The 26,970-nt window shown below is 39.3% G+C and overlaps 2 protein-coding genes across 7 annotated transcripts in view; one reads left to right on the top strand and one right to left on the bottom strand.

Moving 5' to 3' along the window:
- RINT1 (RAD50 interactor 1) overlaps nt 1-11,578 on the top strand; it is a 25,007-nt gene extending 13,429 nt beyond the window's left edge. For all 3 annotated transcript variants that reach the window (XM_061165214.1, XM_061165215.1, XM_061165213.1), the window contains 8 exons: nt 1,876-1,986; nt 2,082-2,307; nt 3,056-3,197; nt 4,937-5,132; nt 8,474-8,688; nt 9,992-10,172; nt 10,250-10,368; nt 11,368-11,578. In XM_061165214.1, the coding sequence (XP_061021197.1) occupies nt 1,876-1,986; nt 2,082-2,307; nt 3,056-3,197; nt 4,937-5,132; nt 8,474-8,688; nt 9,992-10,172; nt 10,250-10,368; nt 11,368-11,560 (1,383 nt within the window). In that variant the 3' untranslated portion in view covers nt 11,561-11,578. The remainder of the gene's footprint in view (nt 1-1,875; nt 1,987-2,081; nt 2,308-3,055; nt 3,198-4,936; nt 5,133-8,473; nt 8,689-9,991; nt 10,173-10,249; nt 10,369-11,367) is intronic.
- The window catches only part of EFCAB10 (EF-hand calcium binding domain 10), a 25,877-nt gene extending 1,321 nt beyond the window's left edge, over nt 1-24,556 (bottom strand). Inside the window, exons 1-4 of one of the 4 annotated variants that reach the window (XR_009696669.1) lie at nt 24,434-24,556; nt 13,035-13,199; nt 12,837-12,924; nt 3,594-4,071 (exon numbers count right to left, since the gene is read on the bottom strand). Coding sequence is in view for 3 of the 4 variants with exons in the window: in XM_061165216.1 (XP_061021199.1) it covers nt 11,711-11,747; nt 12,837-12,924; nt 13,035-13,199; nt 24,434-24,542 (399 nt within the window). In the remaining variant the exon portion in view is untranslated. Of the gene's footprint in view, nt 1-3,220; nt 4,072-11,669; nt 11,748-12,836; nt 12,925-13,034; nt 13,200-24,433 lie in introns of those variants that run through there. The other 3 variants (XM_061165217.1, XM_061165216.1, XM_061165218.1) reach the window with 3 other exon arrangements.
- Nucleotides 24,557-26,970: the final 2,414 nt, after the last annotated feature.

The following is a 26,970-nucleotide window of genomic DNA, read 5'->3' on the forward strand; positions in this document are numbered from 1 at the left end:
ATTATAACCTTGGGAGTTGCTAGGGGGTGGATAATGTTTATCCTTGAAGTCTTCCTACACGTGATGTGGTGCAAGTAGCATAGGGGTCCTACAGTAATTGTTTTGAATTAAATGATTTTAAATGCCAGATTACACCAGGCATTGTACATGTCACATATAAATGAGTTTATAGGCTTTATAGAATTGTAAAGGAATCAAGGGATAGGCAGTTATATCTATGTAGGGAAGAGTGGAATGACAATGAATTTCTGGTTCTCAAATTCAGCTTGTTCTTTTGTACTTCATGGGTCTGCCTCTCTTGGATGGGGTGTTGGCGGAAAGAAGGGTAGAACCAATTAGTAAGTGGTAAGTGACACAAAAGAAATCTAAACTGTAGAGAGGCAGTAATGATTTGAGGTAAGAAAATTGTTAGTTCTGTTGGTTGCTTTTTAAATTGTAGCTCCAATGGTTCTAGTACTCTGACAGGAAGCCTGAGCTATGCAGGCCCTGAGATTAACTGCCCCTTTTTCATTTCTGTATTCCCAGCATCTAGCACACAACAGGATTTTACCTTTCCGAAAATGTTCTAGAGCTCCTGTCCAACAAAACTTAAAAGGTTTATAGAATCATCTCTAGTGACAATTTAAAAAACTGCAGTTACATTCAGTTCAGTTCACTTCAGTCGCTCAGTCGTGTCTGACTCTTTGCAACCCCATGAATCACAGCACGCCAGGCCTCCCTGTCCATCACCAACTCCCGGAGTTTACTCAAACTCATGTCCAACAAGTCGGTGATGCCATCCAGCCATCTCATCCTCTGTTGCCCCCTTCTCCTCCTGCCCCCCCCTTCTCCTCCTGCCCCCAATCCCTCCTAGCATCAGGGTCTTTTCCAATGAGTCAACTCTTCACATCAGGTGGCCAAAGTATTGGAGTTTCAGCTTCAGCATCAGTCCTTCCAATGAACACCCAGGACTGATCTCCTTTAGGATGGACTGGTTGGATCTCCTTGCTGTCCAAGGGATTCTCAAGAGTCTTCTCCAACACCACAGTTCAAAAGCATCAATTTTTCGGCGTTCAGCTTTCTTCACAGTCCAACTCTCACATCCATACATGACTACTGGAAAAACCATAGCCTTGACTAGACAGACCTTTGTTGGCAAAGTAATGTCTCTGCTTTTTAATATGTTATCTAGGTTGGTCATAACTTTCCTTCCCAGGAGTTAGCATCTTTTAATTTCATGGCTGCAGTCACCATCCGCAGTGATTTTGGAGCCCCAAAAAATAAAGTCTGACACTGTTTCCACTGTTTCCCCATCTATTTCCCATGAAGTGATGGGACCGGATGCCATGATCTTAGTTTTCTGAATGTTGAGTTTTAAGCCAACTTTTTCACTCTCCTCTTTTACTTTCATCAAGAGACTCTTCAGTTCCTCTTCACTTTCTCCCATAAGGGTGGTGTTATCTGCATATCTGAGGTTATTGATATTTCTCCCAGCTATAATTACACCTGCTTTAAGTCTTTATATTTTTTGTAATGCAGACCAGCCAAATTTTTCTTAATTTAGCTTTTGAAAAAAAAAAAAGTCATGTTTAAAAATTATTTTGGAATGTTATTTCCAAAAAAATGATATAAAGGCCATCATTCTTTGTGATACTTATAGTTTGCATATTTCTAAAGTACTAGGTTTTAAATATTTATGGTATTGTAAATTTATTAGTTGACTTAAGCCACATTATTGAAATTTATTGGGAGTACATTGGGAAACATTTGATTATTAAGCCTTCCATGAAGGTAAAGTTAAGAGTCAAAATTGTGCTTTTATGTATACAAACATCTAACTGACCGTAACTTTCTAGTTGGAATGACTGAATTCAGACCGCTCACCTTCTTCCTTAGCCCGAATGGTACCTGGCTCAGGTTCTCCTGTGGATTGGGAATCACACTCAGTTTCTGGATGAGAAGATTCAGCCAATATTGGACAAAGTGGGCTCTTCGGTAAACGCAAGGGTAAGAGATTCAGTCCAAAGCCTTTCAGTTTCAGAGTTGCAGGTGTCCGTGAATAAGCTGTCATTTTCATTACCTTACGCGTCTGTATTTTCCAGCTTGAATTTTCCCGGGGCCTCATGATGCTGGTTCTGGAGAAGCTGGCTGCTGACATCCCTTGTCTGCTCTATGATGACAGCCTCTTCTGCCATTTGGTGGATGAGGTGCTCTTGTTCGAAAGAGAACTACACAGCGCTCATGGCTATCCTAGCACTTTTGCTAACTGTATGCATATTCTATCAGAGGAGACCTGTTTTCAGAGATGGCTGACTGTGGAGAGAAAATGTAAGTGCTCATATGGCCGTAGGCTGGGGAGAGATATCTCTTATTGTGTGTACAAAATTTTAGGTGTTGTTCTTCTCCAGTTCTGGGTAGAAACTAGAGCCATCTAAATTTCTCTTGGCTGAGGTTTATCAAGTTGCCTTCAGAGATTATCTTCTTTTCTTCCCATCAAGCTTCAGTTTTTTCCCAGAATTGTACTCTACGTATTTCTAGGGCAGAATATTCAAGCCAGGGACTTCCCTGGTGGTCCAGTGGCTAAGACTTGCGCTCCCAATACAGGGGGACTAGGTTTGTTCCTCAGGGAACCAGATCCCACATGCTGCAACTAAGAGTTTGCTTGCTGCAGCTAAAGATGCTGCATGCCACAGCTAAAAAGATACTGAGTGCCGCAACTAAGAGCTGGCACAGCCAAATAAATAAAAATATTTTAAAAAAAATTTAAGCCAGTAGAATTAACTGTTTTATGGATTTTACATATAGTATTTCTGCTCTTACGGAATCATTCTGGATGTGGCTTTTCTAGTCAGTGAAGATTTTTTGAAGATATTTTGAAGACTCTGGGTAGGTGTGGCAGGCAGAGGTAAAAAATCTTACTTTAAAATAGAGCATGTTATATATAGTGCAACCAGTAGGAGGGTGTACATTTATTTTTTATAGGAAAATGATCACTCCTAAGAAATTATGAGTTGAAAGATTAGGAATTACAATCTGTAACTACTTGTTTGACATGATCTTCTGTCTTGTGTGCTAGTTGCTCTTCAGAAAATGGACTCAATGCTCTCATCAGAAGCTGCCTGGGTATCCCAGTATAAGGATATCACTGATGTGGATGAGATGAAAGTTCCAGACTGTGCAGAAACTTTTATGACACTACTCTTGGTTATAACTGGCAAGTATAGTATTAAAGATATAACTTTGTAGTTTTAGAAGTACTGACTTTTACCAGGCTTGTGGTTATCAAGGGGGAAGGGGAATAGTGGAGGGATGGAGTCTATTAGATGATAAACCATAACAGGAAAGAGTATGAAACAGAATATATATATGTTTAACTGAGTCATTTTGCTATATAGCAGAAATTAAACACAACATTGTAAATCAACTCTACTTCAATAAAATTCTAAAAAGTGGTTATTATAGTATCTTCAAATTCAATTTCTATTTTGGTAGAACTCTAGCACAGTATTTTAGCTTTGGGATTTTTCGTAACTTAAGTAAGACCTTAAACATTAGTTCACATGAGAGGAAAATTCCTCAATTGTTACATAAAAACAAGAATTTAATTTTATTACCTGAATTCCCTTGTCTTTCAACTTTTCAAGTATCTTCAGTAAATGGTGCTTGACCCAAATTTTATTTTCTTCACCTTGATGTATCAGAGTTTGTAGAGCAGTAAAATAATAAAGTAACTTTAAGGATAGGAATGGGGACTTCCCTGGTGGTTCAGATGGTAAAAAGTCTGCCTGCAATGCAGGAGACCTGGGTTCAGTCCCTGGGTCGGGAAGATCCCCTGGAGAAGGCAAAGATTGGAACAGTAACAGGAACTTCTGCGGTACAAGAATGTCCTGGCTGGAGGGTGGCCCGGCTGTCTCTCGGCCCGGTGGGTGTGTTCCTGTCCATGCTGCCCCCAGGGCACTGCGGACCCGCTGGTTCTCCAGGGGCCACTGCGCTGTCCCTGCCGTGGTCCTCCTGTGTCTTGTCCATTTCTTGGGCCGGTGCAGTAACCTGAAGAGGTGTCATTCTGGCCCAGTCAGTACATAATTCTGTATTCTTTAAGAAAAATATGAAAAACACTAAAATACAAAAATATTTAGTAAAACTGATTAAAAAATCTTTTATTATGGAAATTTTCTCATATATATAAAAGCAGCATAACGAACCGTCAGATTATCTGTTCCCAAGGTTTAAAACTATCACTTTTCTATTATGTATTTTCCCCCCCAAAATACAGATTTTTTTCCTGAAGTATTTTAAAGAGCATCTTTGACATCTTACCTTTTCACCTATAAATCTTTAACCATGTGTTTCTTTTAACCTATCCTAGTTCCTCTTTCCTTTTTAAAAAAATGTCATTTGTTGAAGAAATGGAATAATTTTTGTCTATGACTTTCTCATATGCCTTTTAAAAAAAAATTGAGGCATAACTTTTAAACTGAAGCACAGTTGATTTACAGCATTGTGTTAGAGGCATAACTTATATACAGTGAAATGCACAGATCATCAGTATATAGATCAGTGAGTTTTGACAAATACCAGTACTTGTGAAACACACATCTTAGGGAGTTTAGAAATGGATCCATACTTGAGTGGTTGGTTGATTTTTGACAAAGGCACCAAAGCTAGCCAATAGGAAAACCCTGTACCATAAACTTGCATGTGTTGTGCTAAGTCGCTTCAGTCATGTCCGATGCTTTGCAACCCTCTGGACTGTACCGGCCAGGCTCCTCTGTCCTCAGAGTTCTCCAGGCAAGAATGCTGGAGTGGGTTGCTATGCCCTCCTCAAGGGGATCTTCCCAACCCAGGGATCGAACCCGCATCTCTTCCATCTCCGGCATTGGCAGGGGATTTCTTTACCACCAGTGCCACCTGGGAAGCCCATAAACCTTCATGTGTCTTGTTAATTTTCTCCAGACAGGTATAAAAATCTTCCCACAGCTTCCAGAAAGTTGCAGTTCCTGGAGTTACAGAAGGACTTAGTAGATGATTTTAGGATACGATTAACTCAGGTGATGAAAGAAGAGACTAGAGCTTCCCTTGGCTTTCGGTACTGTGCAATTCTTAATGCCGTGAACTATATCTCAACAGTGCTAGCAGACTGGGCTGACAATGTTGTAAGTTAATCTTTTATATTAAGTAATATATTAATAATTTGAACAGTTTTACCTTTTGAAATGTTGAATCTGTAGCAAGCAGAAATAATACACACTAGACAGAATCAAAACTGGGCCAAACTTAGGAGGTATGACTACAGTACATATTTTTCTTATTTAAGTCTTGTATAGTTAAATCATCCTGATATTTTAATCATCGGAATAGAAAGCCATCCTTTCATGGAATTGTAGTTTATAAAGTACATCTTTCCTCTATAGATTTTAAACTTGGGAAATATATTGAGTGGTAATTGCCATCTCAGAAAAAGCTAAGCTTGTATAATGACGTCAAAATCAATAAAATTCAGAACTTTAAGGAAGATAAAAGAATAACATTTGATACCTCTTAAAAGTGAAAGTGTTAGTCACTCAGTCATGTCTGACTCTTTGTGACCCTGTGGACTGCAGCCTGCCAGGCTCCTCTATCCATGGAATTCTCCAGGCAAGAATACTGGAGTGGGTTGCCATTCCCTTCTCCAGGGGATCTTCCTGACCTGGGGATTAAATCCAGGTTGCCTGCCTTGTAGGTGGATTCTTTACTGTCTGAGCCACCAGGAAAGTCCCTACTGAGTGCCTTCAAACATGACAAATTATGAAGAGTCATAAAAACAGAAACATTTTTAGCCTAAATATTTCATACATTAAAATATTGTTTAATGTTTTTTTTGAAACATACTCTAGAGTAAATAGAATGGTAAAATGAACTCCCATGTGCATATTACCCATCTTCTAGTACCAATTTTATTTCATTTAAGCCTATCTTCTACCCCTTATGCAGAATTATTTTGATGTCGATCTCAGATATATTTCATGGCAAATATTTCCATATGTATCTCTAAAAGATAAGAATCCCTTTTTAAAAAAGCAGGTATGTGGGGATCCTAGTTCCTGGACCAGGGATTGACCCTATACCCCCTGCATTGGAAGTGTGGTGTCTCAACCACTGGACCATCGAGGAAGTCCCCAATATACTATGAATTTATAACAAAATATTATACTATACTGCTAGCACATCATATAGAAAACAATGTATTCCTTTACTGTGAGAGAAAAACAAAACGAAAGTCTTTGTCGTAAATCCAGGATAATCAGCCAAAAAACAGGAAACAAATATACTAATAATAGATGTAAACAAGATAAATACCTGATAAACACAATCATAATTTATTTTAATCTGGGCTTTTTAAGCTGGGACTTAGTAATTATTTAAAGACTTTTACAGAAATGTTAACTGAAATACATGTGCATATCATTCTGCTGAGCAAGGAAAATAATGATTTCATAAAATGAATATTAGTGGCATGTAATGGTCAATGCATTTGTCTTTATAAAGTCACCTAATCAGAATACATTCATTCATTATGTACTTTTATGTGTCATGTTCGTAATTTCAGTAGGTGCTTTATTCACTCACCCTGCCCAACCCCCACAGTGCTCCGTTTTCTGCTTGGCTTTTTCATACAACGAACTGTCATTCTTGCTTCTTGTGCCAATGCTTTAATAAGAGACTCATTCAGGGACACATTTTCAACTTCAGTGAAATATTTGTGGAACATCATTAACTACCTTACTCAGTGCTGTAGTCGGTTAACAGAGATGAACTGGCCATCATCCCTGTCCTTAGAAAATTAATAATCTGACATTGAATTAACTGGTTCCTTCTGTCAACAGTGAAATATTCAAATTTTAGAGTTGACTCTTCAAATCATGAATGAATTTTGTGTCTGCTATGTTATTATGGTACAAATTCTGTTTTTTAGCCCCATTCATAGTCCTTCAGCTTGTGAATACTCTAAATAAAAATCATGTAAGCTCTTGAATTACCCGAAAATAGGAAGAACAGACAGAGTTCGGCTTCCATTCATTAGATTCTCTACTAACAGTTGTCTGACCATTGCCAGATTGTGCCAAGCCTGACATACCCAGCCCATTCAGAATTAGGAATTTTTCCGTCATAGGTGGCAGAAACCCAGGTTAATGCTGGCCTAATTTGGTGGAGTGGCATGAGGTGAGGAACTTGTTTGTGAACTGGAAGGATTAGGCATGGCTGCTCTAAAGTTGCTCATTTCTGCCTTCATTTATAGGCAGGCTCTGGTAAATGTGGCTACAGGGGGCTCTAGGCTCCCACAGTCCATGAACAATCTCAAAAGGACAGTGCAGCTACCCTGACAGCTTCAGCAGAAATGCCAAGGCGGGCTGTCACATGTCCTCTCTGAACAGCCCTAGTAGCCATGCCCAGTCCCCTACTAATCGACATTTAGGTTTTTGGTTTTTAATGTTTTACTAATTACCCACAGTGTTATTTTCCTATAAGGCAGAAAGAAGAGTATTAATTCTACCTAAAATAGCACTGTAAGAAAACTATGTTTTCATTCTCTTAACTCATGTATCTGTTAGGCTTACTAGAGCTCTCAATCAGTCTCTCGAAAAAATGAGATTAGCCATTAGGGGAATGCAAATTAGAACCACAATGGGATACCATACACTGCATACAAACTAGAATGGCCATAATAATAATAATATAGTATCATTTATAAGCATAGCATGGAGAAATTTGTACCCTCATACACAAGCAACAGGAATGTAAAATGGTAGTTGCTGTGGAAAATAGTTTGGCAGTTCCTCAAAAGATTAAACGTAGAATATGATCCTACAGTTCTCTCCAAGAGAAACGAAAACATACATCTGCACGGAAACTTGTACACAGATGATCACAGCTATATTATTCATAAAAGACAAAAGGCGGAAACAAGCCCAAATGTCTGTCAACTAACGAATGGATAAATAGATTATCATTTGGCCACAAAAAGGAATGAAATACTGATACATATTACAACATGGTTGAACCTTGAAACATTATATACCAAGTGAAAGAAGCTAGTTATAAACATAGATTATATGAGTCCGTTTGTATGAAATGTCCAGAACAGGCAGATCTAGAGACAAAAGATAAGTGGTTGCCTAGGGGTGGGGGATGAGGAGGACATTGGGAGATGATGGCAGAGTCTGGGAGTTCTTTCTCGGTAATGAAAACATTGCAAATCTGACTGCTGATAGATGCACAACTCTGAATGTATGAAACGCCACTGAACTGTATATTTATTTTTTGGCCACACCGCGCAGAATGTGTTATCTTAGTTCCCTAACCAGAGATCAAATCCGTGCCCCCTGCAGTGGAAGCGCAGAGTCTTAACCAAGAGACTGTATATTTTAAATGAATGAATTATATGATATATGAGTTAGATCTCAAGCTGTTAAAAAAAAAAAGTATCTTAAACATGTTAACATATTTTTGCTTTCAGTTCTTCTTACAACTTCAACAGGCAGCATTGGAAGTCTTTGCAGAGAATAACACTCTAAGTAAACTGCAGCTAGGACAGCTAGCCTCTATGGAAAGTTCTGTCTTTGATGACATGATTAACCTGTTAGAGCGTTTAAAGCATGACATGCTGACCCGGCAAGTAGACCATGTTTTTAGAGAAGTTAAAGATGCTGCAAAACTGTATAAAAAAGAGAGGTAAGTCCTCTGTATTTTCTTATAAGTCAACTCTCAACTCCAGTTTATAAAAGTTAACAGATAACATGCAGTCAGGTTTCCAAAGTGACTATAGATAGCACGGAGTTTGGCCTTTTGCACTTGCAACTTTTAACCATTTTTGATGGAAATCTTTCTAAAATATGTTTTGACAGTCTTAATCAGAATAAACAGATAATAACTTAACCTTCAGATGTGGCCGTAAATCCAGAGAGCTGGTGTCTGATCCGGGGTTAAACGGCCTAGCCTGTCACGCACTACAAAGCAAGGTGTTGCTGTAGTAGCTGGGCACGCCTGTGCACGCCTGTGCACGCCTGCACAGTAGTGTAGTCACTGTCAGTGCTTCCTTGTGATGTCCGCTACCTCCCCCAGATGCTGGCTTCCTTGAGCACAGGCAGTGTCTGTCCTAGCACAGCGTGTCACACGGAGGCCTTATCAGTTTAGAAGTGTTAACAGTCCCTGTTGTTGTGCTGAAAATTAACAGTGTAAAATTAGCTGATGTCTTAAATATTAATGCATTTTACATTTTAACTGTTTTATATCAGTAAGTCATATTAAATTTGGAGGTTTAAAAATTTTATCATCCTCCTTAAGTAAAAAGTATTTCATTGAGAACTAAAGTATAAACATGAAAGAAAGTGAAAGTTGCTCAGTTGTATCTGACTCTTTGCGACCCCATGGACTATAGAGTCCATGGAATTCTCCAGGCCAGAATACTGGAGTGGGTAGCCTTTCCCTTCTCCAGGGGATCTTCCCAACCCAGGGATCAAACCCAGGTCTCCCACATTGCAGGAAGATTCCTTACCAGCTGAGCCACCAGGGAAGCCCAAGAAAATGGAATGAGTAGCCTATGCTTTCTCCAGTGGATCTTCCTGACCCAGGAATTGAACCGGGGTCTCCTGCATTGCAGGCGGATTCTTTACCAGCTGAGCCACCAGGGAAGCAAAAAGTATAAACATAAACACAGGGAACCCCCTGGGCGCCCAGTGGTGAGGACGTGGGGCTTTCACTGCTGAGGCCTGGCTTCAGTCCCTGCTCAGGGAACTCAGGTCCTGCAGGCTGCGAGGCATGGCCAAAAATAACATAACATAAACAAACAGGTACGTTTGTTTTTTGAGAGCACTTTTAATGTTGGGCTGTACATTTTTTCTTATCCAGAATGCCCCAGGACAGTGTACTTCCCCAAATTTAAAATAATTAAAAAAATCTTAAACATACAGAATGATGAAAAATTTCATAATAAAAATTAATATGCTGCAGACAGTGCTGTTTCTGCTTTTTCCAGGTGGTTGTCCTTGCCATCGCAGTCTGAACAGGCGGTGATGTCCCTGTCCAGTTCAGCTTGCCCCTTACTGCTTACCTTACGAGACCGTTTACTTCAATTAGAGCAGCAGCTTTGCTTCTCCCTATTTAAAGTTTTCTGGCAAATGCTTGTAGAGAAGCTGGACATATACATCTACCAAGAAGTAAGTAAGAGCAGACTGTATTTTGGGCTGTGATGATAAAGGCAACTGCTATATGAATTGTCCTTTTTTTTTTTCAGATAATTCTTGCCAATCACTTCAATGAAGGAGGAGCTGCTCAGCTGCACTTTGACATGACTCGGAATCTTTTCCCTTTGTTTTCTCACTATTGCAAGAGGCCAGAAAATTATTTTAAACAGTAAGCACAATATTTAACAACTAACTTCGATGTTATCAAATTGTTAGAGGAGGTTGTTTACTTTTTAAACAGCTTTAAGGTTCCAGTGATGCTAAGTATACATAGCATCAATTAACAACTTAAAATAGTCATAAGACGTGATGATAAAATGTGACACATGACCTCCAAAAGTTGACCAGAGCTGTATATAAATTATATGTTGAGCTTTGTTTTCTAACACTTGGTTTAATGCTTATTACTTGGAAGTAAATAGAATATGAAAGCAAATGCACTCCTGCCATATTGAATAAATAGAAGAAATTTAAAATGTTTAGTACTGAACAACAGGCCAGGCCTGAAGAAAAATTAAAATTTGTTTTCTTAAACATTTGATATTAATTTTGGTTCTAAATATAACTAACATGATATACTAAGAATTCTTAGAAGTATTTTTAGAAATTGGTGTAAAACTTATTAAGATTTTTGAGATTATAAAGTATTCCTTTTATTATTTTTTTTAATGTTCCTTTAAATTTTTTTTTTAATGTTCCTTTAAATTTTTTTTTTAATGTTCCAAAAGTATTCCTTTTAAACATGTAAAGTGAAAGGTTTTTTTGCTCATTTCAGTATGATACTTATTTCTGCTTTTTTTGTTTTAGTATTCTGTATACCTGTCTGCTTATATTTTGTCCCTTAATTTTCTCTTTTCCCATATCCTAAAGTTTTACCTACATTTAATATACTGTTAGTATCAAATATCATATTTGGGGAAGTAATGAATATGTGTTAAAACAATGATCCTTTTACCATATAGTAATCTAATGAAATAGAAACTCTGTACCTATACAGTCAACACATGTTGAAAGAGCCAAATAGTTAATCCATAGTTTTATAGAGGGCTTATGATCTGGCAGTGCAGAGTAGCTGTTTAGTTTTTCAAAATGACATCGTTACAGGACAGTATGGGATGATATAGATAATGGAGATCTCATTTCCTTCCTGCTCTTTTTTTTTAAACAGTGTAAAAGAAGCCTGTATTCTTCTGAATTTGAATGTTGGTTCTGCCTTACTTCTGAGAGATGTCCTGCAGTCAACTTCAGGGCAGCCTCCTGCCACAGCGGCACTAAATGAAGTTGGGATTTATAAACTGGCTCAGCAAGATGTTGAGATTCTACTTAATTTGAGGACAAACTGGCCTAACACTGGAAAATAAAGACTTTTTCGTTTGGGATTTTTGTTTTTTGTTGTTTTAACAAAAAGGAAGCCAGTTGGATTTCAGGTGATAGGCTGAAGTTCTGAATTAATGAAACTGGACAACTGAAAACTGTACAGAATCATTTATTATCTGGGACTTAGAGTGTTATTAAAATGCTGACCATATTTCCTGAGTCCTCCTGTTCCTAAGAAAACAAAAACAAAAAGCTCAGAGGCCACGAAAACTCAGAGTAATTTCATTTACAAATATATACAGTGAATATGTCAGTTGAATAAAATACAGGAGCAGAGATAATAAATTACAGTCAACTTTTAATTTCTTTTGCCAGTTAGGGAAGCCTGTTGCAGGTAATATAAATTTTTTAAAAAAATCACTTTAAAATGTATGTTTATAATTGAAGTTCCTGTATCTAGTTTGGAAATTCACTATGTTTCCCATAAGAAAACACAAGAGATGGTGACTGAAATAGAATTGCTCTCTTTCCACAAATGTCTTTCTATTTAGAATACTTCCTAGTTCCATTCCATGTGACAGCGGGCAACCTTTGCTTTATGGATGAGACATTTTACCTAGAGCTCTGTGCTGCTACCATCTTCTCTGAGGTAGGGAATGTAATTAAATATTTTTTGTTGAATATCTATGTAACGATGAGATGAGAATCTTAAAACTTTCTTCCAGCTTTTCCTTGGCCTTGGACTATGTGAAATTAGACTTTTAAACAAATTGAGCTAGCTTAGCTAAAGGCTTCTTTCTGTAAGTAGTTTCATTCCCATGGTTCTTTATTTCCTGACTTAGCATTTAGTTAATACTGTTCACGCTGTAATACCTCAAATCCAAAACTGTCAGGCTGGCATGCAGCCTGTCCTCCTGATAAACATTTACTTTGTGAGAAATCATTTTGAGAAAAATTTCATTACTCTATATACAGAGATTTTCCAACTAGTATATTGAGCTTAAAGCTTTTCTGTTAGTTCTTCTGGCTGATTGGGGCTTCTCTATCTCATTCTCTGAGAATTGCTGGGGGTTCCCATTGAGAACAGAATGAAGCGGCCTCTGGACCCTCCTTACCCCAGCATCCTCTTCCTCCCCTTCCCCCAGGCTTAGAGACTGCTGTCAGCCCCTCCCTGTCCTCACTTTCTAGACAGAAAGCTGAAAGTTTCTAGGGAATGAAATGCTTCTATCAAAAGATAGCAACCTCTGTTTTAAAATGTATTAATTGTACATCAACATCATGCCACATTATTTACATAAAGTCAGTTAAAAATAAGCTTACACTTCATCCCTGAATTTTTCGAAAGTTACTCCATGTCCATCATCTTTGAAAACTTCATCTGCAGTACACAGACCCAGGGTTTTTAGTGCTATAAGAGAATAAGAAAAAAGAAAACTTTACAAAGTGAGAATTGGTTTCAGCTAGGGAAACTTATGTAATGACTACAAATTATTACCTCAGTTTGTAAAAGACACTGACCTTCTTTATACTGTATGAATGATATGGATCCTTTATTCGAGGAGTCCAGCATCTCAAACATAGATGCAATGTTAGAGTTATCCATAAAGAAAGGGAGAGCCACGCCTGATATTTTGGCAATTCTCAGCCGTTCCAATATAGATATTAAATACTCTCTTGGTCTTTCTGTAAAAGAATAGTTCCAATTCTTTCTGATAAAAATTAAAATATGTCTGTCATAAATGGAAATAGTCATGTAACAATTACTAAATACCTATGTTTGAAGTCCTGTACTAGGCACTGGGAATATAGGCCTTGCTTACAGGAAAGGCAAGACATTGAACAGTTAAATAATTATATACACAAGTAGTCTACTCCAGATGACTCAATAAAAATGTCCATTCGGGTCTACTGTATCCTTCTATACTTCTCTGTATATTCATTCTAGTAATTTCTGAGAGTTTGATATTAAAACTCCAACTAAAAACTTAATTCATCTACTTAATAATTGTTATAGTGGAACTATATGTAACCTTGTTTTGTATTTTCCAAGTGTCCTGTAAATGTTATCATACTTTCATAATTAAAAAAAATAAATATCAAGAGATGGAACCAAAGACAGAAAAAAAAAATGTCCAGAGATTAGACTTGTGCATTTTTTTAAAAAGTCCTCAAGTGACTCTTATTTACAGTGAGAGTTAAAAATCCCCAAGTGGAACAGCATGACGTAGGAAAGAAGATCAACTAAAAGAAAGGGTAAAGAACAGATTTTCAAAAACAAACATTTAGGTTAATATAGTCCTCCAGTTAGGAAGCGTAAATGTTCAATCCTAATATAAGGGCAGTATTTTAGATACATAGGCTATTTTTCATCTAAACAATGTTAAATATGAAGAATCAAGGTCAACTCACTCTGCAGAAATAACGCAGGGGAGCTGTGATAATAAAGCTAAAAGAAGTATAAAAATGGTGTGGCTTAGAAGATGAATGCCTCATCTGCTCCATCACTGTATTTCACTACCGGGAGACAGATTCTTTTTTTTTTTTTTTTTCAGGAGACAGATTCTTAAAAAAAGAAAACTTAAGTCATTAAGAATTTCATAGATCTATAAAAGTAGAAAAGTATAATGATCTCATCACCAGTTTCACCTGTTTACATTTTGTGGCTGGTCTTATTTTACCATGATCCCATCTAGTTCCCTCTTCCTGTATTTACGTTGAAGTAAATCACAGTAATCATCTCTCATCGATGAATGTTTCAGTGTGCATTTCTAAAAGATTAGAACCCCCTCTTTTGGGCTGAGATATGACTGACATGTTGTGTAAGTTTAAGGTGTGCAGCTTGGTGGTGGTGTACACTTAAGCTGCAGGAGGATTGCTCTGGTAGTGCTAATGTTTCTATCACATCACACAGTGAGCACTGCTTTTTTGTGATGGGAATAATTAAGATCTAGTCTCTTAGCAAGTTTCATGCTTATAATACAGCATTGTTCTCTGTAATTACTATGCTGTGCATTAGATCTCCAGGACTTAACTACAGTTATCTACTAGTTGCAAGTTTGCACCCTTAAACAACATCTCTCCTGTCCCTCACCCGCCGGCCTCTGGTAACCATCCTACTCTCTGTTTTTATAAGTTTGGCTTTTTTAGACTCCACATTTAAGTGATACCATACAGTATTTGTCTTTCTCTCTTTGACTTATTTCACTTAGTCCAATGTCCTCAGGGTCCACCCATGACAGCTGTTCTACCAGGTGTGAGCTGATACCTCACTGAGGTTTTAACTTGCGTTCCCCTGATGATTTGTAACATACAGAGCATCTTTTCACGTACCTGTTGCCCTTTGGATGTCTTTCTTAGGAAAAATGTCTATTAGTTCCCCTGCCCATTTTATTTATTTATTTATTTTTCCCCTGCCCATTTGAAATCAAACTGTTCATTTGTTATCATACATATGATCTGCAAATATTTTCTCCCACTCCACAGACTGCCTTTTCATTTTGTTGCTTGTTTCTTTTGCTGTGCAGAAGGGCTTGCGCCTTTTGTTTTGGCTGTGCCATGTGGCTTTTGGAGTCTTTTTCCTCAACCAGGGATCGAATCTGGGTCCCTGGAAGTGACCGTGCCGAGTCCCCACTGCTGGACTGCCAGGGAATCCCCTGTGCAGAAGTTTTTCAATTTAATCTTCCTGTTGATATTGGCATTTGTTGTTTGTATTTTTGGTGTCATTCATATCCAGAAGTCATTGCCAAGACCACTGTTGAGAAGCTTCTTCCCTATGTTTTCTTCTAGGAATTTTACAGTATCAGGTCTCAGGTTTAAGTCTTTAATCTATCTCAAGTTAATTTATGTGAATGGTGTTAAGACAGGGGTCCAGTCTCCTTTTTCTGCATGTGGTTACCCATTTTTCCCAACACCATTTGTCTGAAGAGGGACTCCTTTTTCTTTTTCACGTTACTACAATACTGTCATCTTGATACAATTTATACATCCAACAAAATTCTTAACGTTCTCAAATAGCCACACATTATTCATATTTCCAGTTGTCTCGCAAATTTCATAAATTATAAACGCTACTTAAAAATCAGTAAACAAATAAGTCCACTCACTGTGATAGGTTATGTTTTTAAATCTCTCTTAATTATATAGGTTTCTCCTCCATATATTTCCCTCCTTGGAATTTATATGTTGAAAACAGAAGTCAGAGAACTTTTAATCTAATATAGTGCCTTTTGGTACTTTGAATACACCATAGCAGCAAATAGGTTACTAACACAATCACATATGCAATCTACATCATTTCTTTCTTATTTCAAAATCAGAAAACATCTATGTTTGAATTTCAGTTCATTGTATTTCTTTTTAAGGATAGAGTAAACAATGCTGATGGAACTTGCTGTGTTATTTTGATGAAGATTGTATATCCTTTAGACTACATGGGGTGCTATAATGCTTATATTTGGAATATACAATTTACACTCTACCTGCTTCTAAAAATGCTTTGAAAATGCTTAGAACAGTGCAAAGTCACTTTAGTCATGTCCAACTCTTTGCAACCCTATGGACTGTAGCCCGCCAGGCTCCTCAGTCCATGGGATTCTCCAGGCAAGAATATTGGAGTGAGTTGCCGTTTCCTCCTCCAGGGGATCTTCCCAACCCAGGAATCGAACCCCGGTCTCCTACATCTCCTGCATTGGCAAGCTGGTTCTTTACCACTAGCACCACCATATTTGGAATCTATAATTTATATGCCAACTGCTTCTAAAAATGTTTTGAAAAATGCTTGTAACAGAAGTATATATAATAAGATGTAAATTTTTTTAAAACACAAAGGGAAGAGCCAAATATTACTAACCACTTAAATTACAAAAATGTCAGTTGATGATGACAATCAGTTCTTCAAGGGACACAAACTTCAAGTTCAACATTGTAATACTTACAGTATTTACTGAGACCTTACTATGTGCCTGGTACTACGCTAAGCATTTTCTGTGGCTAACTTCATTTCCTCCTCCCAAGTGTCACTTGCTCAAGGCCACACAGTCGGCATAAACCTAGGCAGTGTGCTTCCACAGCTCCTGGCCTCTACCACACTTAACTCACATGAGAAGCATTTGCTACACCCAAACCTAGTCAGTCATGAGGATGTCTCCCAAGTCTTTATCAATAATTCTCAAATTCATCCTATCTTCACCACTCCCAAGCAGTAGTAGCTCTTACCTGGGTAACTACTCCTCTAAAAACAAATTCTGATTTCTTTAACGCTACCCCCTAAAAAGGTACACTCCCTCCTTCCACAGTATAGAATTGCCACTGGGAAGGGCTGTCCAGTCAGAGGCTGTATTTCCCAATACATCTTAGGAAAGGCCAGATTTTCTTACCAAATGATTCAGGTTATGTCAGATTTGGCTGTCAAATGAGTTACGAAAATCTATTGGTTTTCAGAGCTTCCAGAATTTGAGGATCAAGGATATGGGATCATGGATGTGTTGTCACAACAGTAATAGCCCAGCCATGCTGTCCTGTCTGATTTTCCATAACTCCCTTACAATTCCAAGGTTTTCAAACTAAGATACATATCATAATGCCAGGAGCTTTGCAAAGACCCAAGATAAAGATACATTGTTTCTTTCTGAGCACCATTCATGTGTGTGTAAGTTGCTCAGTCATGTGGGACTCTCTGTGACACCATTGACTGTAGCCCACCAGTCTCCTCTGTCCATGGGATTCTCCAGGCAAGAATGCTGAAGTGGGTTGCCATTCCCTTCTCCAGGGGATCTTCCGGACCCAGGGATTGAACCCAGGTCTCCTGCATTGCAGGCAGATTCTGTACCATCTGAGCCACCAAGGAAGCCCAAGCTTCATTCATACTATAGTAAACATGTTTCTTATCATTCACTATTATAGGAGCATCCTTCTTACAACAGTGAATAAGAAACATTAAGAAATGGAGCAGCTTTCCTGGTGGCCAAGAGGTTAAGAATCCACTTGGCAACGCAGGGGACACCATTCGATTGCTGATCTAGGAAGATCCCACATGCCACTGGGCAACTAAGTCTGTGCACAACTGCCGAGCCTGTGCTCCACAAGAGAATCCACCTCGGTGAGAGACCTGTGCAACACGCCTAGAGAGTGCCCCCGTTCTCTGTAACTAGAGAAAGCTCATGCGTAGCAATGAAGACCCAGCAGAGCCAAAAAATTTAAGAAAATATTTTTTAAAACGTGAAAAAGAAATGGATATACAACGTTTCCCCCTTATCTATCCATGGAGAATACATTCCAAGACCCCGATAGATGTCTGAAACCACAGATAGTACTGAGCCCTATATATCCTATGTGTTTTCCTTTTCATACATGCATCTATGATAAATTTTAATTTATAAATAAGGCAGAGTAAGAAATTAACAACAATAATAAAGTCAAACAATTTTAACAATATACCGTAATAAAAGTTATATGAATGTGGTCTCTCTCAAAATACCTTATTATACAAACCAATGCAATGGACATGAACTTGAGCAAATTCCAGGATATGGTGAGGGACAGGGAAGTGCTGGCGTGCTGTATACAGTCTGTGTGGTCGCGAAGAATTGGACGAGACTTGGCGACTGAACAACAAATGCCTTTTCTGTCTTAACTAAGCATTTATCATGCACTGTGGCTGTAACTTCTGTAGTGTGAGGTGAAATAAAATTGGAATTTCTTTTTGCTTCTTCACAGTTTGATGGATAGAAGATTCATTCTTACCAAAGATCTGAGAACACTCAGAACTCTGTGACTTTTTTCCTTTGCTTATTAAGTTGAGAACATTCACCTTTTCACTTAAAGAAAGCATTTATAGCTTCTCTTTGGCATTCCCAAACTGGCAGCATCACTGTTCTGGTGCTTTGGGTCCAGTACTCGGTAAAATCTGTAAATTTTTTTTGGTAAAAATAAGGGTGACTTGAACACAAGCACTGCAGTCCCGTGACCATCAATCTGTAACTGAGATGGCTACTGGGTGACTCAGGGTGGACAGGCTGGACAAAGGGGCAACTCGAGGCCGAGGCAGGATGGTTCAAGATTTCATCAGCACTACTCAGAGTGTGAAATGTATCACTTATCAATTGTTTATTTCTGAAATTTTCCATTCAATATTTTCATACTGCAGCTTACTGCAGGGAACCGAAACTGCTGAAAGCAAAACTGTGGATAAGGAAGGACACTCATGTATCTGAAGGAGAACAAAACATTCATTTCAGCTAAAACAAGTGACTTCAAAGAAACTTGCTATGCAGCATCAGGATAAGGTCTCAGACGCTAAGGGTACAAGTTGCCTTTCTTCTGCCATCAGGAGGGCTTGGGTGGAAACTGAAGAGCACACCCATGCAGCGAGTGAGGGAAATCCCTGGATAATCACTGTACAGCAGGGCAGGTGAGCGGTCAGTCCAGACTGGAGCAGGGGGGTTGAGTGGGGGAGGTGGGGATGGTGATGACCTGATGAATGGAATGAGATGAGATCTGTACTTGTGAAAAAACAGCATATGGGTGAGCTAGCAATAATTACACAGAAAACTGAAGCAAACATGTAAAATGTAGTATTATTAGCTTCAGGGGAAATAAAGGAAATATAATCATAACATACTACATGGATTAGTTGTGGATATCTGCCTAATACTAATAATCTAAATTCTGAACACTGAATATATCAAAATTGTGTTCTAACTTTATTGGGAAGATGAGAGTGACTGGGAACAGGTGTGAATGGGTATGTGTGTGTGTACACGCACATATGTACGCTTCTGGAACTGTGGTGGCTACTGTGGGAAATTTTTAACTTAGGTAAATCCACTTAAGGGGCACCCTTAAAAGAGAGGATCCCAAACCTCTCAGAGACAGTGAAATGTGTTCTTTGGTTGGTATGCAGAAGCTTCTAAAAGACAAAATGACCCCAAAATCTAACAGGATCCTTATAGCATGCAAATCAAAAATCTTTAGTGAGAAACCTTTGGCCATGTGAGCAGGTAATCTTAGTTTATCTGTCAGAATTACAGTGTGGATCCAACTATTCTTTGGAGTTTTGTATTACAATACTTGTTTGTTGATGTTTAGTTGCTAAGTTGTGTCCGACTCTTTTGCAACTCATGGACTGTAGCCTGCCAGGATCCTCTGTCCATGGGATTCTCCAGGCAAGAATACTGGAGGGGGTTGCCATTTCCTTCTCTAGAGGATCTTCTCAACCCAAGGAATGAACCCACATCTCCTGCACTGGCAGGCAGATTCATTACCACTGAGCCACAAGAGAAGCCCCTACAGTACCTGAAAGTGAAAGGCGCTCAGTTCTGTCTGACTCTTTGCAACACCATGGACTATACGGTCCATGGAATTCTCCAGGCCAGAATACTGGAGTGCGTAGCCTCTCCCTTCTCCAGGGGATCTTCCCAACCCAGGGATTGAACCCAGGTCTCTCACATTGTGGGTGGATTCTTTACCAGCTGAGCCACAAGGGAAGCTCAAGAATACTGAAATGGTTAGCCTATCCCTTTTCCAGGGGATCTTCCTGACCCAGGAATTGAACCAGGGTCTCCTGCATTGCGGGCGGATTCTTTACCAACTGAGCTATGATGGAAGCCCCTACTGTACCTGAGATGTGGCTAAAATTTAATGAAGGCTATGAGATCTCTGTTTGTGTCTGCCTGTATGTTTATGTATGTCTATATAAATGTGGCATTTTTCTGTTACTTTCAGATGGTACTGCCAAGATTAATTTATAAAAAATTCAATTTAATTGGCTTAAAAAATTGATGTCATGTGTGAAAGCCGCTCAGTTGTGTCTGACTCTTTGTGACCCCATGGACTATACAGTCCATGGAATTCTCCAGGCCAGAATGCAGTGGGTGGCCTAGCCCTTCTCCAGAGGATCTTCCCAACCCAGGGATTGAACCCAGGTATCCCGCATTGCAGACAGATTCTACCAGATGAGCCACCAGGGAAGCCCTAAAAAAATTAGAGCTTATTATTAATTAAGCATTCCTAAACTCTCAGAGATATAGAAACAAACATGATTTTCAAATTCACATGATCTAGAAAAAATAAACTGATCCTTGATAAATAAAAGCTATTGTTTAAGTTTGTTGGTTTAATAAAAACAAGCATGTCTTCTCAGAATAATCAATATTAAGTGTAAGGCAAACATACAACTTTTTCTATCTGGGTTTACTAGTCAAATAAGCTCATGCTATTTGTTACAGAATTTGCCAACAAGGAACATTAAGATCAATTCAGTTCAGTCGCTCAGTTGTGTCTGACTCTTTGCAACCCCAGGGACTGCGGCATGCCAGGCTTCCCGTTCCATCACCAGCTCCTGGAGCTTGCTCAAACCCATTTCCATTGAGTCGGTGATGCCATCCAACCATCTCATTCTCTGCTGTCCCCTTCTCCTACTGCCTTCAATTTTCCCCAGCATCAGGGTTTTTTCCAATGAGTCAGTTATTCGCATCAGTGGTCAAAGTATTAGAGCTTCAGCTTCAGCATCAGTCCTTCCAATGAATATTCAGAGTTGATTTCCTTTAGGATTGGCTGGTTTTACCTCCTTGTAGGCCAAGAGACTCTCAAGAGTCTTCTCCAAAATCATAGTTCAAAAGCATCAATTTAAAACACTTGCTTTTAACAATTATACCTGGATTATCTTAATGTTCAATTGATGCTTTTGAACATTAAGATAATCCAGGTATAATTGTTAAAAGCAAGTGTTTTAAATAAATGTAAAGTTTATACTAAGTTAAACTAAATAATGACATTCATTGAATATCTAGATCATTTCCAGAGAAGATAAAGTACTAAGACATTGACTGCTAAACATAAGTTTATTCACTTTTGGCTTTTTAATTTTTACAGAGAGACAGAGGATATTTGAATCTATTAATATGTCTTCTGCCACATTACAAATTGTATAGTAAAAAACCATGTCTCTAAAAAATATGTTTTTATGATTATGTCTTTATAAATTTGCTAATCCACTACAGGATATTAATATATGATAGTTCACAATTGGGACTTCCCTGGTGATCCAGTGACTAGGGCTTCATGCTCCCAATGCAGGGGGCCCGGGGTTCGAACCCTGGTCAGGGAAGTTGATCCCACATGCTGCAACTAAGACCCAACACAGTCAAAGAAATAAATAAAAACAAATAAATATTATTAAAAAAACATACATATATATGATAGTTCACAATTGCCTGCTTCCTAGTTTTCACTGGAAAGCAAAGATTACAAAGTTAAAATTTATAATTCATATGTAAAAATAAAACTGCTAGCAACAATAAGGGTCAAAGAAAAAAACAGTGTATGAAAAGTAGTAAGGAAGATAGAATATATCTTTTGGATAAGCTGGACAACTTGATATAAACCTCAGAGAAATCACAACAGCTCATGTGTGGGCAACCTGCAGGCCTGCTGCTATGTGGCCACCCAGAAGGTCACAAGATACATTCAAACTGCAAGCCAGGAAAATCCATTGGACTGTAACTGTCGGCCTCATTACACCATCTGGAGATGCTTCGAACTCAAATCTAAAAATTTTCTCAAATGGCTTCTCTTAAACACAGAAACTGAATGTATAATTTGCTCAAACTATTAGCCTTTGTTTTTCTTTTGTTTCCATAGAAATGCCTCTTGTTAAATTATAAATTACCTTATGGTTCACAGCACAGGGAGGCCTCATTTAGGTGAAAGTTCACCTGCAACACTGGCCTCCTGAAATAAAACATCTTCACTTCATCCTGTTTTGAGGGATCATGAGGATCCGTGGTTGATGACACACCAGGCTGTCCTATACAAATAACTTAGAACTAACGGCACAGAATCCAAAATAACCTGCCGGCAGACTGAGAAAGGTAAAACTTAAAAAACTTCTAGCTATAACCTATTTGAATTATTTAACTTGTTAAATTCTTGGCTCCTGGGAATCTCTGCTCTGGACAATTTTTCCATCCTCGGCTATTATTGTCCTTATAGTTAGCATATTGACCTCTCTAGTGTGTTGAATACTCTCGAGTCTTAAATGCCTGTTGCCAGCTACTCACATGCCAATGGCATCCATCAGGAACCAAAAACCAGACAAAACCAACAATAATCCTGTGAAAGATAAACACAATGACTCCGTGGCTCTCCCACTTAAGGACTCAACTAATGCAAACGGGGTGTGTGTGATTCTTCGGCCTGACTACATTAATGGTGGTAACGGAGAATAATGCAATACTGGCTGGTCATACTTTTAAGCCCAAAGAGAGAATGAACAAAAGCAGAAGGCAGGGTGGGGAGGTGCATTGTTAAAATCAAGACCAAATGGAGACCAGTCTTGAAAAATCCCCTGGAGAGACAAAACCAATTAAGTCATACAAGCAAAGCTTAATTTAGCTTTTTCTGCAAGACTAACTTGACCTAGGTCATTTCTTGCTTCTGCCTCTGGAAAGCGTAAGCATAAAATTTAAACCGTTTCCCAAGTTTGATATGAGGTAACCATTACGAAGATGCTAATATTCTAACCAATTTTTGTGAAGAATAAACAGTCACTGCCTTCTCACCACAATATCCTGCTTTCTAACAATAAACCTCTGAGCCTCATTCCTTGTTCTGGTTTGAGTCCTCCTGGTTTGCAAACTGTCTTTTTGTTGTATGCACAATGGTGATTATTAGTTTTACTTCTGCTATTTCTGAAGTTTTCACACACACACACACACACACACACACACACACACACACACACACACACATATCTGCTTCTAAAAGCAAAAGATTATTTTCACCACTATTACCCAAAACCAACAAGAGACAGTAGTCAGTAGTCATTTTTTCAAAAAGTAGGTTTTTAAAAATTAGTTTGAAAAAAAAAATTAGTTTGGTAGCAACTTTTCCCCAGTGCATTAAAAAGTGCAGTCCTAAAAAAAATTAAAAAAAAAATAAATAAATAAATAAAAAGTGCAGTCCTTTGTATTTTTTAAAAATCGTCTATTTATTTTCAATTGTTGCAGAGGTTTTATTGCTTTATTGTCTTAAAACAACTAGAAAGAACTTGATCACCCTATACATGACCATACTGGTTGGGTGGTTTTGACAAAATTGGAATGTTGCCTATTTACATTTCCTTATACAAAAGCAAATAGGCAATTTTGGCACTTTGGAAACTCCATATGAGGCAAGCTACCCTTCTTCACCCTGAGGAGAAGCACATCAACTCATTTTCACCTAAACATAACTTTTAAATTTACAGGCCACACAAAAATTATGAAATGATTCCAACTTTATATGAATGATTCAAACTTTACATGGGGATCGAGTGTATTAAAAATGTCAGAAAAATCTTTCTCAAGAACATCCATCTGTTCTACCCTATCAATTGTTTTTTACCAGATTAAAACTCTTTGAGGGCAGGGGTAACACTGGAAGCATCTGTTGGTTGCAGACATAAGGATGATTTATACGTTATTCATTTAATCTTCTCCACGTTGTCATGAGATCGGTACAATTATAATTTCCATTTTCCAATAGAGGAGAAAGAAGTTCAGGCTCTTGCCCAGTCCAAAGTACTAAGGGACGGGGCCAGGAGCCAGACTGCCGAACCCCGGAGCCTCTCTTCCACCCGCGACAACCCTCACCGGCCAGAGTCCCGCCACACTCGGCAAGAGGCAGGCACAAAGAGGCCGTCGTGTTAAGTCTTGTTTAATTGAAAGCCACAATGTTAACGGGCAGCAGGAGGCCTCAACTAGCCGAGAGGCTTGAAAGAGTGTTTGCGGAGGAGTAGGGGAGGTGGTATCCGGGCAGGAAGCTGTCCTTCATCCCCCGGGACGCACGCGTGGAGGGAAGGCTACACAAGGAATTTCTGGGGACCGCTCGGTGTGGGACGGAAAGTCGAGTGGTAGGCAAGACACTTGCAAGACACTTACCCGGCCGGAAAAAGACGAGGGCGCTGGTAAGATAGGTCAGCAACTCCATAATCCGATGTTTTTCCAAATAATTCCTGGCTCTGAGCTCCCTGCTGCTGCGTGCCTCCATCGCGCCTAGCTGGGCTGTTGCTAGGCGACCAGGCAGCGTCGCCGCCGCTCGGCTCCGCCCCTTCCGCCCGGTTACGTGACGCGCCCCCCACTGGCTGAGACCTGGGCGCCAAGTCGACACCTCATCCAGAAGAGGCAGTTTGGGAAGTGTGGGGCGGGGCAGAGGCGGAGGCAGGAGGGCGATTAGTGCACAGCCCCTTGCGGACAGATGTCCTTGGCCCCCATCTGGGCTGAGGGTTGGGCCTGATGATCTTTTCCTGTTTCTGTCTCTAGCACCTAGCTCAGTACTTGTGGACCCAGGGCCTCATGTGGTAATAATACACACAGTGTGTGAGAATGTGTTAGTCGCTCTGTCGTGTCCGACCCTTTGCGACCCCAAGGACTGTAGCCCGCCAGGCTCCTCCGTCTATGGAATTCTCCAGGCAAGAATACTGGAGTGGGTTGTTAGTTCCTTCCCTATCCCGACCCAGGGATAGAACCCTAGTCTCCCACATTGCAGGCAGGTTCCTTACCATCCGAGCCACTAGGGAAACTTCTGTAATAACAGGGGTGTCCAGTGGAGAGTCCGAAGCAGCACCTTTGGTGTGAGCAGCCTGCAGAGCAGCGCTGGTGGTGAGGCAGGAAGGGGCCGTTTTCTCTGCGGGATGGTGCAGTCATGAAGTACGTGTTTGCTTCACTAGACCGTTTGGAGCGGGTCTTAAGGAGAAAGAGACCGCTTGGCAGTCGTTTCCAGAGAGTCACTAAGTAAGGTGGCGAGGAGGGGCCTTTACTTAGCCAGGGAAGTACCTGAGAAACTAAACTCTAGACTTGGGCTTCTGTTCTTGAGGGCCAGGCTCTGAGATCAGTGCCATTACCCGCCACCAGAGAAGATGAAAGACAAATGGCCAATAAACATATGAAAATATTCTTAGCCTCTCCAGCAATCCTGTAAACAAAACTACAAGCAAATGCCATTTTATGCCCATCTTATATCTACCAAACTGGTAAAAATAAGGAAGCTGAACAGTATCAACTGCTGGCAAGGCTATAGTGCAACAAAACAACCAGTGATGATCGGAGCTTTCCAAAGTAGAACATCCACCTTGGAATTATCTTGGTAGTGTAAACGTGCTTCAGAAATTCCACACCTACAGCAACTCTTGTACACCTGTACTACGATAAATACAGATAACTATACTACGTAGTTATATAACTATAACTACGATAACTACAAGAATGTTCAGAACAGCACTGTTCAAGATACAAGACAGAGCAGCGCAAAGGTCATCAAAAGTAGAATGGATTAAAAAAACTGATAGAGTCACAATGGAATACTATAAAGCTTTGCAGGAATGGATTGTAGCTACTGGCAACAAAATGGATGAATCTCAAAAACATAATATCGTCTCAAGAATATAAACTGTATGAATCAATTTATATAAAGTTAAAAAACATACAAAACAAAGCAATGTATTGTTTACAGATTCAAGCCTATGTAGGAAACCTATTAAGAAATAGAAGGGAATTAAGAAATACAAAGGAATACACAAAAATTCAGCATATTATTTGCCTTGGAGGTAAGAGGAAAGGGAATGGGTTTGTGAAGCAATATCCTAAGGAAGATAAGGGTAATTTTCTTTACCTGAGTTGTGGGTACACAGGTGCTCAATGGATTATGATTTTTTTATACCTTATATGTACTTAATACATTAAAAAAAATCTACTCAGGACTCCATGTTGGTGTCCTGAACACAGGGATTCTGCTCTGTGCTCGAAGCTCAACATATATGACGTCCTTGAGAACTTCATTTACTTACTCTTATTCAGTCCCTGAATAAATAGTCATGCTCTTTGACCCTCAAATGACACTAGAACTTCAAATGACACTTGACCTCCTCATGTCTTACAAAGTCACTGATTATTTTCTGTTTCAACAATTTTGGGTGCTTTTGTGTGCTCAGGGCTTGCTCCCTTAACATACTTTCAGGCAGCTCTGCCCCAAATCTTCAATTCCCCTGGACTCATGCTAAAGAGAAGTGTCCAGACGCCACCTAGTGGAGTCAGCTATTCTCTGCCGACGTCATCTCTCAAGCCAATTCGGGCTTCTTTAATCATTATCCTCCAAAGAGTTGACTCATTGGAAAAGACCCTGATGCTGGGAGGGACTAGGGGCAGGAGAAGGGGACGACAGAGGATGAGATGGCTGGATGGCATCACCGACTCGATGGACATGAGTCTAAGTAAATTCCGGGAGTTGGTGATGGACAGGGAGGTCTGGCGTGCTGTGATTCATGGGGTCGCAAAGAGTCGGACACAACTGAGCGACTGAACTGATCTGAACTCAACTGAATCATCATCCTCATACTTCTTGAACTATTTGTCCTCCATCTCCTTATTATTATTAAACCCTTTTAGTGGTTTGGGGCAGTAATGCCAGTGGCAGGCATCAA

The sequence above is a fragment of the Dama dama genome, chromosome 18 (assembly GCF_033118175.1).
Source record: "Dama dama isolate Ldn47 chromosome 18, ASM3311817v1, whole genome shotgun sequence".
Lineage (NCBI taxonomy): Eukaryota > Metazoa > Chordata > Mammalia > Artiodactyla > Cervidae > Dama > Dama dama.